This window comes from Podarcis liolepis (assembly GCF_965112155.1).
Source record: "Podarcis liolepis genome assembly, chromosome: 14".
In the NCBI taxonomy this organism is placed as follows: Eukaryota; Metazoa; Chordata; class Lepidosauria; order Squamata; family Lacertidae; genus Podarcis; species Podarcis liolepis.
Genome location: NC_139569.1, coordinates 43,623,642 through 43,635,675, shown reverse-complemented (window position 1 = coordinate 43,635,675; position 12,034 = coordinate 43,623,642). Strand labels below are relative to the sequence as shown.

At 44.5% G+C, this 12,034-nt stretch overlaps 1 protein-coding gene and 1 long non-coding RNA gene across 7 annotated transcripts in view; one reads left to right on the top strand and one right to left on the bottom strand.

Moving 5' to 3' along the window:
- LOC310693666 overlaps positions 1 to 12,034 on the bottom strand; it is a 321,657-nt gene that overhangs the window by 152,594 nt on the left and 157,029 nt on the right. The gene's annotated exons all lie outside the window — the stretch shown is intronic.
- The window catches only part of MYO5A (myosin VA), a 124,404-nt gene that overhangs the window by 57,286 nt on the left and 55,084 nt on the right, over positions 1 to 12,034 (top strand). For all 5 annotated transcript variants that reach the window (XM_083475521.1, XM_083475520.1, XM_083475517.1 and 2 more), the window contains exons 9-14: positions 1,735 to 1,841; positions 3,624 to 3,889; positions 4,152 to 4,233; positions 6,243 to 6,383; positions 7,790 to 7,915; positions 8,602 to 8,685. In XM_083475521.1, coding sequence (XP_083331647.1) covers positions 1,735 to 1,841; positions 3,624 to 3,889; positions 4,152 to 4,233; positions 6,243 to 6,383; positions 7,790 to 7,915; positions 8,602 to 8,685 — 806 coding nt within the window. The remainder of the gene's footprint in view (positions 1 to 1,734; positions 1,842 to 3,623; positions 3,890 to 4,151; positions 4,234 to 6,242; positions 6,384 to 7,789; positions 7,916 to 8,601; positions 8,686 to 12,034) is intronic.

Here is a 12,034-nt window from a genome sequence, read left to right as displayed (position 1 = left end):
AAACAGAAGAAATAGAGACAAATCTTTTTCAGGCATTGGGCTAACCCAGGGATGCAGAACCTTGGGCCCTAGAGAAGTTGTTGGACTACAACTCCGATAAACCCCATCCAGCATGGACAGTGGTCAAGAATGATGGGGGTCGAGCAACAGATTCCCCATCCTTGTTCTGATTATCCTTTCTTGAATTCATTCTAGTATGTGTGTTTAACTCCCATCATCCCTAGCTAGCAAGACCAGTGGTCAGGGATGATGGGAATTGTAGTTCAAAAACAGCTGGAGGCCCAAGGTTGGGAAACACTGGACTAGAGACCTGTAGCCAATGATTTAGTTAGTTCAAATCCATTTGTATAATTCAGCCTCTCCCTATTTCTTGGCCTACCTGTCCTCTGTTTCTTGGGCTGTAATCCCATGTTTCCCAAAGCAACCTCGTCCGCTTTCTTCCTAAGAAGCGCATACAGCCCTTCCTATTCTTTCATTCTGTGTGTCCACATTCCTGACAGGTTTACCATGAACAGTGAAAATATTTGTGACATAAATGGCATCACAGCAAGCCGGCCAATGAGAGACAGGTGACAGACACAGTGCTGTGAGCAATTTGGCCAATTTTATGTATTTACTTTAGTACCTGATAGTCATATCTTCCTTTCCAAACCTCTCGTATTTTAATTAGCTTTCAGACTTACTTATTGTATTTCTGGTTATGAGTAAACAAGTTTTGTACTTTTTGTGTTGAGTTTTAATGTCTCTTCTCTCTGTTGTCATGCTGGCTTGCTCTTAAGATATTCAGGGGACCCTTCTTTTAGTTGCATTTTCTTTTTAAAAAGTTAACATCTTTTTTATCATACAGGGCCTGGTCTTTAATTTAGGCATTTAATAAATGTAAGACAGTGTTCTGAGCTCTACGTGTTAACTGGGGAATGCACATGTACAGTGGAACCTCGGTTTTCGAACGTAATCCGTTCCAGAAGACCGTTTGACTTCCAAAATGTTTGAAAACCAAAGCATGCATTTCCGGAAGCATTTACTTATGGAAAACTCGATACGGAAGCCGTGTGGCACATTCGATTTCCAAAAATCGTTCGAAAATCAAAACATTTGACTTCTGAGGTATTCGAAAACCTAGTAGATTTATGCAGCTGGTTTTTTTATGTGGTAAAATTCCCTTAAAAAAATTAAGGTAAACATAGAAAAGTAATATTCTCATATATATTGAACCCTGTCTGGGTGTTCTGATATATAATATGGGTGTAGCAAGAAATTAAGGCAGTTCTCTGAGTAATTAACAACTGAGAAGTTATTGCAACACCTTCAGTTTGCACAACAACTTGCAACAGTGTTGCGTCACCTGTGGCCCAGCATCTGTTGTTGGACCCCACCAGCACAGATGGCATGGCCAGTCGCCCAGTCAGATGGGAGCTGTGGTCCAGTGAGATCTGAAGGACCACAGGTTTCCTATCTTGGCGCTAAATGTGTAGCTGATGCGAAAGGAGATAATATCTCACTATACAAATCTCCTTAGGGAGGCTTTTTTGCTGATGAGATGCCAGCAGATATTCACTGAGGATTGAGTTTGAATGACATTTTCTCCACACAATGGCTAGTACTTTTTCGTTGTCCTTGTCATCCTTGTTCAGATGCTTAATTGGACATGGCTTAATCGGACATTTGCATTTTAATCTCAGCAAAAGGAATACTGATTTCTTTTCTCTCCCCCACTCCCACCCAATATGATAGGTATTGTTGATTCCTGTCAGATGGGAATATTTCAGATCCTTGCTGCTATTCTTCACCTGGGCAATGTGGCATTCACATCTCGAGATGCTGACAGCTGTACAATACCAGTAAGTTCCAAATAAGTTCAAAGCAGTAAACACGGTAACATTTCTAATCTTCTTGGCCTGTTTTTGGGTCAGCGTGCCGAACCTGGAAAAATGCAACCGATTTCTGTTTCCCCACTGCCTTTACCTTCTTCTACATCTTCCTTCACACTGGCTCATGATAAAATGTCACAGTTCACATCTTTTAAGGAGCTATGTCAATATGTCTTGTTTGCAAGAGCATTGCATGAAATCGTTCTTTGTCTACCAGCACTGCCTGTGAAGGAAAACATTTTGCCATACATTAGGAAGTTGTGCAGAAATTTACTTTTCTTTGTGCAAGGCTGGCCTCAGCTAAGTACAAAAGTAACATTGTTTTGCTCTCTGGTAGTCCATAGACCGGGACACGGGTGGCACTGTGGGTTAACCCACAGAGCCTAGGACTTGCCGATCAGAAGGTCAGCAGTTTGAACGGGGTGAGCTCCCGTTGCTCGGTCCCTGCTCCTGCCAACCTAGCAGTTCGAAAGCACATCAAAGTGCAAGTAGATAAATAGGTACCACTCCGGCAGGAAGGTAAACGCCGTTTCCGTGCGCTGCTCTGGTTTGCCAGAAGCGGCTTAGTCATGCTGGCCACATGACCCAGAAGTTGTACGCCGGCTCCCTTGGCCAGTAAAGCGAGATGAGTGCCGCAACCGCAGAGTTGGTCATGACTGGACCTAATGGTCAGGAGTCCCTTTACCTTTACCTTTAGTCCATAGACATGTGGGATTAGGGTTAAGGAGGGTGGGCAGGTCCCAGGACAATTGTAATGATATCAACTTGTAGGGCTGGCTTCAAGTGCCCCACATGGTTGGGAACCTGACATGAGACCCCTGGACTTTATCCCGTGAGAAGGTCATCTTGCTGAGGAAGTAGGGTGGATTGAATTTTTCAACTTTCAGATTCAAAAAAATGAGGGGTGCTCAAAAGTTGTAACATGGCTTGGAAATTCAAGATAATAGGTAAAATGTGCGCAAAATTGCATAGAAATCATTAAATATGCTTGCCAAGTATTTGTACTTATATTATATTCAGTTGTACCTTGGAATTCGAATGGAATCCATTCCGGAAGTCCGTTCGACTTCCAAAACATTCGGAAACCAAAGCGTGGATTCTGATTGGGCCAATCAGAAGCCCCATTGGACATTCGGGTTCCAAAGAACGTTCGCAAACCGGAACACTCACTTCCGGGTTTGCAGCATTCGAGAGCCAAAGCATCCAAGTACTAAGGCGTTCGGGATCCAAGGTACAACTGTATTTTTATTACTATTGTTTGTTTATTTAGCATTCCCTGACATTTTCCAGAAGGTAAATTTAAAATTATTTGGTTTTGTGAAAACAGTTTGTGTGCTTCTTCATCAGACATAGACTTGCCAAGCTAAATGTTGTCCAATAGTAAAAATAATCGCAGATTTGAATTCATCACACCCAAAAACATAGTTTTAAGACCCCTCAATGAAGCAATGTGCAAAAAATAAGTTTCACTACCTAAAACGACACACCCTATGAGGTAGGGGGGACCCAGGGAAGATGTCTTGTCCAAGGGCCCACCAAAAACTGAAGCCAATGCTGTCAACCTCTTAAGCCGACCTTTCTATGCATTCTCTAAAAGCAGGGATTGAAGTTAATATGAGATATTTCTTAAAGCCTTCTCACCGCAAATCTAGAAAATGGTAGAAGGGTTTCTGCTTGCTTGGGGAGCATTAATGCATGCATTGTCAGTGGTCAATAATACTTTCAAATCTAAGGAGATTATTGTCCTTGTAGGCCAAACATGAACCCCTCACCATCTTCTGTGATCTCATGGGAGTAGAATATGAACAGATGGCTCACTGGCTCTGCCACAGGAAGCTTGCTACTGCCACAGAGACCTACATCAAACCAATTTCCAAACTGCAGGCCATAAATGCCAGGGATGCTCTTGCAAAACATGTATATGCTAGTCTGTTTAACTGGATTGTCGATCATGTGAACGAAGCTCTTCATTCCACCATGAAACAACATTCTTTTATTGGCGTATTGGACATCTATGGGTGAGTTTCCCCTGAGTAGCTTGATGTAACAAAATGTAACAAAATGAAAAGTAAAAAAACCAAACAACCCAAAGAAAAATACAAAATATAACAATATAAGTTGGGTATGGGTATTATTGCCCAAGCTGCTAACATCAGTATTTTAGAAGTATGGCGGTTTGTGTACGTCAACCCACTCTTGTACTATGTTGACATTTTTTTTTATCTTTTTTACATTTACTCCTTTAATTTATGCTGGTGGTTGTCTTTGGTTTTCCCCCAGGTTTGAAACCTTTGAGATAAACAGCTTTGAACAGTTCTGTATAAACTATGCCAATGAGAAACTGCAGCAACAGTTCAATATGGTAAGTGAAAAGCAAGTTTTTCTGTGCTTCAACCCACTAATGCTCCTTTTTGATAGCTAGATCCTCTGTGTGGCACTGAACTTCTCTTAAGAGCATGTACTCATCAGTTTCCTGGGATAGGTCCTAGTGACAGCTGGTGGAGTCTTCATTTTATCTTTCCCTAATTAGAGTTCTACTTCTTTTTGTTTTGTTTCTCCTACCTTGGTCCTTCTTGAGTGAGATAGTAATTTTAATCAAAATATTCCTTGGGATAGCTGGACAGACACACCAATAAGGTTAACCAGATTACTTGCAAGTTGGATGTCAGCAGCCTGTTAAGCAGTAGACAGGAGTCTCCTGATTAGTAGGTTCACTGGTGGGTAATACAGCATTTCCCCCACCAATGGGTCAGGGTGAGAAGGAGGCAGACCAGTCCTTGCACTTCATCAAATACGCTGGTGGGACTCCAATCTGTAAGACAGCAAACTGTACCTGCCCATTGCTTACATATCCACCTATCATTTTATTTTATGCCGCCTTTCCATAGTTCAAACCATGCTCAAAGCACCTTTCAAGATGAAAAATAATAATAAACGCAATGTAACAAAAGTACCGTATTTTTCACTCTATAGGACGCACCTTTTCCCTTCAAAAATGAAGGGGAAATGTGTGTGCGTCCTATGGAGCGAAGACGCCATAGCCCCGCGACCCTCTCCCGGCTGGAGAGGTGACGCGCGGCTATGGCAGGAACCTCTACAGCCCCGTGTCACCTCTCCAGTTGGGAGAGCGCGCGCGCGGGGCTAAAGCAGCCCCCCGCGACCCTCTCCCGGCTGGAGAGGTGACGCACGGCTATAGAGGCTCCTGCTATAGCCGTGCGTCACCTCTCCAGCCAGGAGAGGGTCGCGGGGTGCTTCTTTAGCCCCGCACGCGCTCTCCCGGCTGGAGAGGTGATGCGGGGCTGTAGAGGCTCCTGCCATAGCCGCTCTCCCGGCTGGAGAGGTGACGTGCGGCTATGGCAGGAGCCTCTCCGCTGCGCCTTTCCGCTGCTCCCTGACCTGCTCTTTGGGGCTGGTGGTGGGCTTCCCCCCGCCAGCCCCAAAGAACAGGTCGAAAGGAACCTGAAGCCTGGAGAGCGAGAGGGGTCAGTGCACACCGACCCCTCTCGCTCTCCAGGCTTCCAAGGTAGCCGCCTGAACGCACCTTAAACGGCACCTTGTTTTAGAGCGGGAAAACAAGAGCGGGAAAGTTCTCCCCCTCTCTGTGCAGCGCCTCCTGCCGCTTCACTGAAGGGGCGCTGGGCAGAGAGGGGGAGATTTTTTTTTTCTTGTTCTCCCCCCTCTAAAACAAAGTGCGTCCTATTGTCCGGTGCGTCCTATGGTGCAAAACATACAGTAGTCATAAACAATAAAACACCAGTGAATACACAACCAAGTTGAACAACATCCAACTTGCTATGCTGAAGTCATGCCCACACCACTTCTTTATAACAGGAATCTGGGTATGGGGAGCCTCATTTGCTGGATCAACATCTTACCTTGCAGAGCCATGTCTGGCAAGCTGCTGTGCCTTCAACCCTTGCCTTGCTTGTGTCATGTACTGATTTCAGCATTAACGTTTTTGGCAGGAAACATAATCCGATCCCTTCGTCCAGTGAGAGCCAGGACAGTTCCCTCACTATCGTTTGTTATTTAGTTTTATATAGATTTTATACTTGGGAAACTTTAGGTGCTTTACAAATTACGTGGTGAGGGGGTGGTGATGATTATGATACTGATGAGAAGGATAAAAGCTTGGGGCATTGTCTATTTCTAAGCTTCTTATTCTGTCTACCTTATTTTATAATTTTCTTGCTGCTTTCCCCATACTAAAAGACATATTAATTTTGAACACGTTGTACAGATTCATTTGTCCACTTTGATCTGTACTTAGTAAATGGTGGGTTCAGTTTTAATTTGTGAGCAATTTAGTTAAATGTTTTGGGACGAAAACAATGAACTTTCTCTATTTACTGCTTCCCCTTCCTCTTATAGCATGTCTTTAAACTGGAGCAAGAAGAATATATGAGGGAACAAATTCCGTGGACCTTGATTGATTTCTATGATAATCAGCCCTGCATTAACCTCATAGAGGCCAAACTGGGTATTTTGGATTTGCTAGATGAAGAGTGTAAGGTAGGAGTTCAACAGCTCTCACCTTTATGTTGCATCAAGTTCTGTTGGTTTCCAGCTTCCTCTGTTCACTGTGTTAGTGCATAACACTCTGCCAAAACGTGTAATAGACTTTAAACAAAACATTCATACAGTTTGAGTACTCCTGTTTTGCTCTTCCTTTCCTTCAACCGGGAGCAACAAACCATAAGTCTTGGCTTAGCATCATGCCAGAAACAGCACTTCTGCTTTGTTTCTCTCCAAACCATGATGTCAAGCCAGTGTACCACACACCTTGGTTTAGTGTAGCGTGCAAAGCATGGGTTATATCCAACTTAAATCCTACTCATTGCAGACCCACTGAAAGGAAGGAATCTGAGTTAGCTGCATCCATTAAGTTGTGTTCATTTTATTTCAGTGGATCTGCTCTCAGTAGGACTAACATTAGATATTACCCTGTGAATGCTCTTTTAAGGTGGAGGAAGAGAGAGGATCCCTGCCATGTCAATGTTCCTATGTTAAGTCATTATTTGTTTGAAACTATTATTTTCATCTAGACTCAAAGGATGCCAATGTGTAAAGGAGTCTTATGACAAGACTATAAATGCCCTCTCTTAGGAGGAAGCCCCATGCACCTCAGTGGGGCTTATTTGTGAGTAAATATTGAAGATTGGATGAAAGCTCTTTCAGGTGCACAAGCATAGCCCCTGTGGGGCAGGGACAGTGTCCAGTTTTCACATCATGTGGAGCATTAAATTTAATGAGTTTCCCCACCCCCACATAGCTTTTGTCCCCTTGCTCATATGGATAAGAAATGTAGTGTGTGAATCAGTCCAGCCTCAGCCACTTCTTGAGGGGCTTAATTATTTTCTATTTTGTTATTTTTATTGGAGCCTATCCCCAAAACAAGACTGGGCGTGGGTAACTCCTACGAATATGTAAAGTAGTACAGTGGTACCTCGGGTTACATACACTTCAGGTTACATATGCTTCAGGTTACAGTCTCCGTTAACCCAGAAATAGTACCTCAGGTTAAGAACTTTGCTTCAGGATGAGAACAGAAATCGTGCTCCGGTGGCGCAGCGGCAGCAGGAGGCCCCATTAGCTAAAGTGGTGCTTCAGGTTAAGAACAGTTTCAGGTTAAGAACAGACCTCCGGAACGAATTAAGTACTTAACCCAAGGTACCACTGTATACAAATGAGGTATTTAAAGGAGTATTCTTAGAAATTGATGTCCCATACATTTGTGGCCAACAATATTGTGAACCATTAACTGCATCCTGTTTCTTTGAGTGGCTCAAATTCAGGTGAATTTTAAGTGCCAAAACATTTTCCATTTCAGTTGTAGAGTAGCTTTCCTTGTTTCATTTTTTCATAATAAATCAGGATGGTTAAAACCTATCTGTTCGTTTTATCTCTCCGTTCACTAGATGCCTAAAGGTTCAGATAATAGTTGGGCCCAGAAATTATACAATACTCACTTGAACAAGTCTGTTCTCTTTGAAAAACCCCGTATGTCAAACAAAGCATTTATCATCCAGCACTTTGCAGATAAGGTAAGAGTTTCTGTGTTCTGCCTGATTTGGTAAACCTATTTGCTTGTGATGTTCTTGCACTTATCCATTCTGGAGTAATCAGTGGAAAAAATTCCGTATGATCCGCAGCCCCAGACACTGAGATAACTAAAAATAAATAAAAATGGTGGTTCTTACATGGGCTTAACAGGATTCTGCCTATGAACTATTTCTAGCTGTATTTAAAAATGTCCTGTGGGCTTTTTTTAGTAGCAGTTCATTGAAGGATTTTAAATTTGAGATTGAGCCAGCCAATCTTTTAGTGACTGAGTAACAAATTAAGACACTTCAGATGGTGATCTTTAATTTGTTCACAGTGTGGCCGCCAGGTTAATTACATGCAAAATTGTTTCTGGATAGATGTATTCAGCTGTAGCCTGTTTTCATATAGCATGGTCTGTTCACAAAGTGCGTTGGAAATATATTGGTGAAGTTTGCCTTTGTGTATGTTAAGACATAGGAAAGTGATATAGTCAAGTCTCAGAATCATCATTCCGTGCCTTTAAGTTCATTAAAGGTGTAAAATATCACAATAGCAAGAACAGTGATTTTTAATACATATTTTTTTTCTAGATTTTGAGGTTGCAGGATGTATTTTTGCTTAGGTATATTCATCCTTCTGAATTTTCATTTTTTGTCTTGTAAAATTAGATATTTTGTACTTCCAGGTGGAGTACCAGTGTGAAGGGTTTTTGGAAAAAAACAAAGATACTGTCTATGAAGAGCAGATCAAAGTTCTAAAATCAAGTAAGGTTAGTATTGAGATTCCCCCCCCTCCCCAGTACTAAAGGTTGAGTTCCAGATGATTTTAGCCCACTGAAATTAGATATTAATTTTATCCATTGATTTGACTCGGAGTAACATTGAATCCCCTCTCCCCTGAAACTAGAGTTTGTCTGATGATTTGTGCCTCGTGACTTATAATAATAATAATAATAATAATAATAATAATAATAATAATAATTTATTATTTATACCCCGCCCATCTGGCTGGGCCTCCCCAGCCACTCTGGGCGGCTTCCATAAAAACCAAAAATACAGTAAAATATCACACGTTAAAAACTTCCTTGAACAGGGCTGCCTTAAGATGTCTTCTGAATGTCAGGTAGTTGTTTATCGCTTTGACATCTGCTGGAAGGGCGTTCCACAGGGCGAGCGCCACTACCGAGAAGGCCCTCTGCCTGGTTCCCTGTAGCTTTGCTTCTCGCAATGAGGGAACCGCCAGAAGGCCCTCGGCGCTGGACCTCAGCGTCCGGGCAGAATGATGGGGGTGGAGACGCTCCTTCAGGTATACTGGACCGAGGCCGTTCAGGGCTTTAAAGGTCAGCACCAACACTTTGAATTGTGCTCGGAAACGTACTGGGAGCCAATGTAGGTCTTTCAAGAACGGTGTTATATGGTCTCGGCGGCCGCCCCCAGTCACCAGTCTAGCTGCCGCATTCTGGATTAGTTGTAGTTTCCGAGTCACCTTCAAAGGTAGCCCCACGTAGAGCGCATTGCAGTAATCCAAGCGGGAGATAACCAGAGCATGCACCACTCTGGCGAGACAGTCCTCAGGCAGATAGGGTCTCAGCCTACGTATCAGATGGAGCTGGTAAACAGCCGCCCTGGACACAGATTTGACCTGTGCCTCCATGGACAGCTGTGAGTCCAAAATGACTCCCAGGCTGCGCACCTGGTCCTTCAGGGGCACAGTTACCCCATTCAGGACCAGGGAATCCTCCACACCTGCCCGCCTCCTGTCCCCCCAAAACAGTACTTCTGTCTTGTCAGGATTCAACCTCAATCTGTTAGCCGCCATCCATCTTCCAACCGCCTCCAGACACTCACGCAGGACCTTCACCGCCTTCAGTGGTTCTGATTTATACTTTATATATCCTCAACCCAAAAGCCTGTTTTTAAATTTATTACATGAACTTTGTGTAATCAAGTCTAATTGCCCTCCGGGTTGAACAACATACCTTCTAGTTGTTAAAACAATGTAACTTTAAGAACTGCTGCATTGGCTTGTTTTCTCTTCTCTTCCCTTCCCTTTTCCCATTTGTGTCATAGTTTTTAAATCGTAAGCATGTCGTCTTATTTTTCAATCTGTGTACGACACTTAGAAAATGTTAGGCACTTCATAGATGATTGATGATGGTGATAATTGATGAAGGTATTCTGTTTCTAAAGCTACTTGTACCAAGTATGTTTAACATTTGCATTTTAAAATATGTGTACAAAAGCAATTTGACTTTGGTAATGCAGGCTGTAATTCTAGGCACACATATTAGGGAGCAACCATTTAAGCTGCTCCCTAATATTTAAACCATTTTTTAGGATTGTGTTTACAGAAATGTCACAGTGAGTAGGCAGTTATTCATGTTTGGCTGTATGTATTCGTTTTCTTATTTATAATCTCTCTGCCTTGTTTTTCACCATACATCTTCCCCAGAAGGTAATCCTAAAACCTAATGCATTGCTAAAAAATTTGAACACCTAAGGTGTGTCTAGACTAGCAGTATATATGTAGTTCTGCATTTATTTATTTTAAGCAAGGTGGTACAGGCTGAGTGATATCCTCTTTATTCCTCTTTATGACTGCATTTCTGGATTTCCTCCATATGAAAATATTTACCTTTCCTTGGGTGGGTCTGGACAATCAAAACATTCTGCCTCCTTCTTTGCCATTGTCCTGCTCATCTGCCATTATCAGAATATTTCTCTTTAAGCAGAAGTTCTGGTGAACTTGCACCCATTCACCTAGAACTGCTTATTTCTTATAGCAGAAGCCAAATGCATCTCCACCTGAGAGCAAGAGATTAAAGGAAATGCAATTAAATGCTACAAAAGTGCTAGTCTGGATGCAGTCTTGGGCCGCCATCCTGCATGTTAAGTGTGCGCAAGGCCCTTTGACTTCACTTGGGCTGCACTTGAACTGTCTACACTTTTGCTGCCTTGGTTTCCACAAGCACAACAGCAGGTATGGGGAATTTTTGGCCCTCCAGAGGTTGCTGAGCCACATCTCCCATCAACTCCGGTTGTTCGCTTTACTTTCTGGTATTGATGGGAACAGCAGTTCAACCATGTCTGGAGGGCCAAAGATTTCCTACACCCAGGGGCAGAGGAAGGGGGGTGGTGGGGGCGGCTCACTCCGGGTATCATCATTGGGGGGGGTGACATTCAGCGCGCTGCCCGCCCACGACTTCCAAGACTACACTGAGCCGTTGGGGGAAGGGGCAGAGCTGTGCTGCCTTGCTGGCAGCTGTAATGGCCTGGGATTCGGACTCGGGTGCTGAACCTAAGGAATCCTAGCCTGCACAGGATTCGCTGCCTCCAGATCCAGCTGAGCCGGGGCTGGGGCTTGAGCCTGAAGGGTCCTCACCTGTGCTGGATCCTCAGGTGCAGGCATCAGCTGAGTCCGCTCTGGTGCCTGAGGTGTTGGAGGACACGTTGCCTGCAGGTGCTCCACTCTCAGCCCCGTCAGAGGAAGCTGAGGTTGCCTCTGGGTCCGGTAACCCTCCAGCCTCTCCCGAGCTGCAGAGGCTCAGGGCAGAGAGGCAGAGGGAACTAAGTTCCTGCAGGAGGAGTGCTCACCTCCAGGCCAGGAGAGGCAAGTCACCTGAGAATCGGGGCCGCCCTATGCCTCGGGGCAGATAAAAGCCAGCCAGCCCCAGTCCCAAGTTGCGGGAGCAACATTGTTGATTGACAGTTCCTGCCTGAACCCTGTCCTGCTTTCCTGCCGGAGCTCCTGACCTCACCTGACTCCCTGCCCTGCACCCAGCTTCAACTTCTACGGACTGCCTCCCTATTGCACCTTTGACCTCGGACTGGACTCGGACCTCGCCTCTCGGTTAGCCCACGGGACCAGCACAGCGGCGTTCCCCCCTTCTTCCTTCGTTTTGACAGTTCAGGGGAGGCTTGGGAGTCACGGGAGTGCGGCATGCTGTTGCCCCCCACTCCTGGGCTGTGTCCTGGGGTGGGGGTGGGGAGTCTCCCCCGAGCTGTCAAAAGGAAGAGGGAAGGGAGGAAGGCTGCTGGCAAAGCAGTGTGGCTTCCTCCCCCCTCCCCCCAGGAAGCAGCCCACCATGGGCGGTTCGCTCCACCCCCCATAGATGGCTC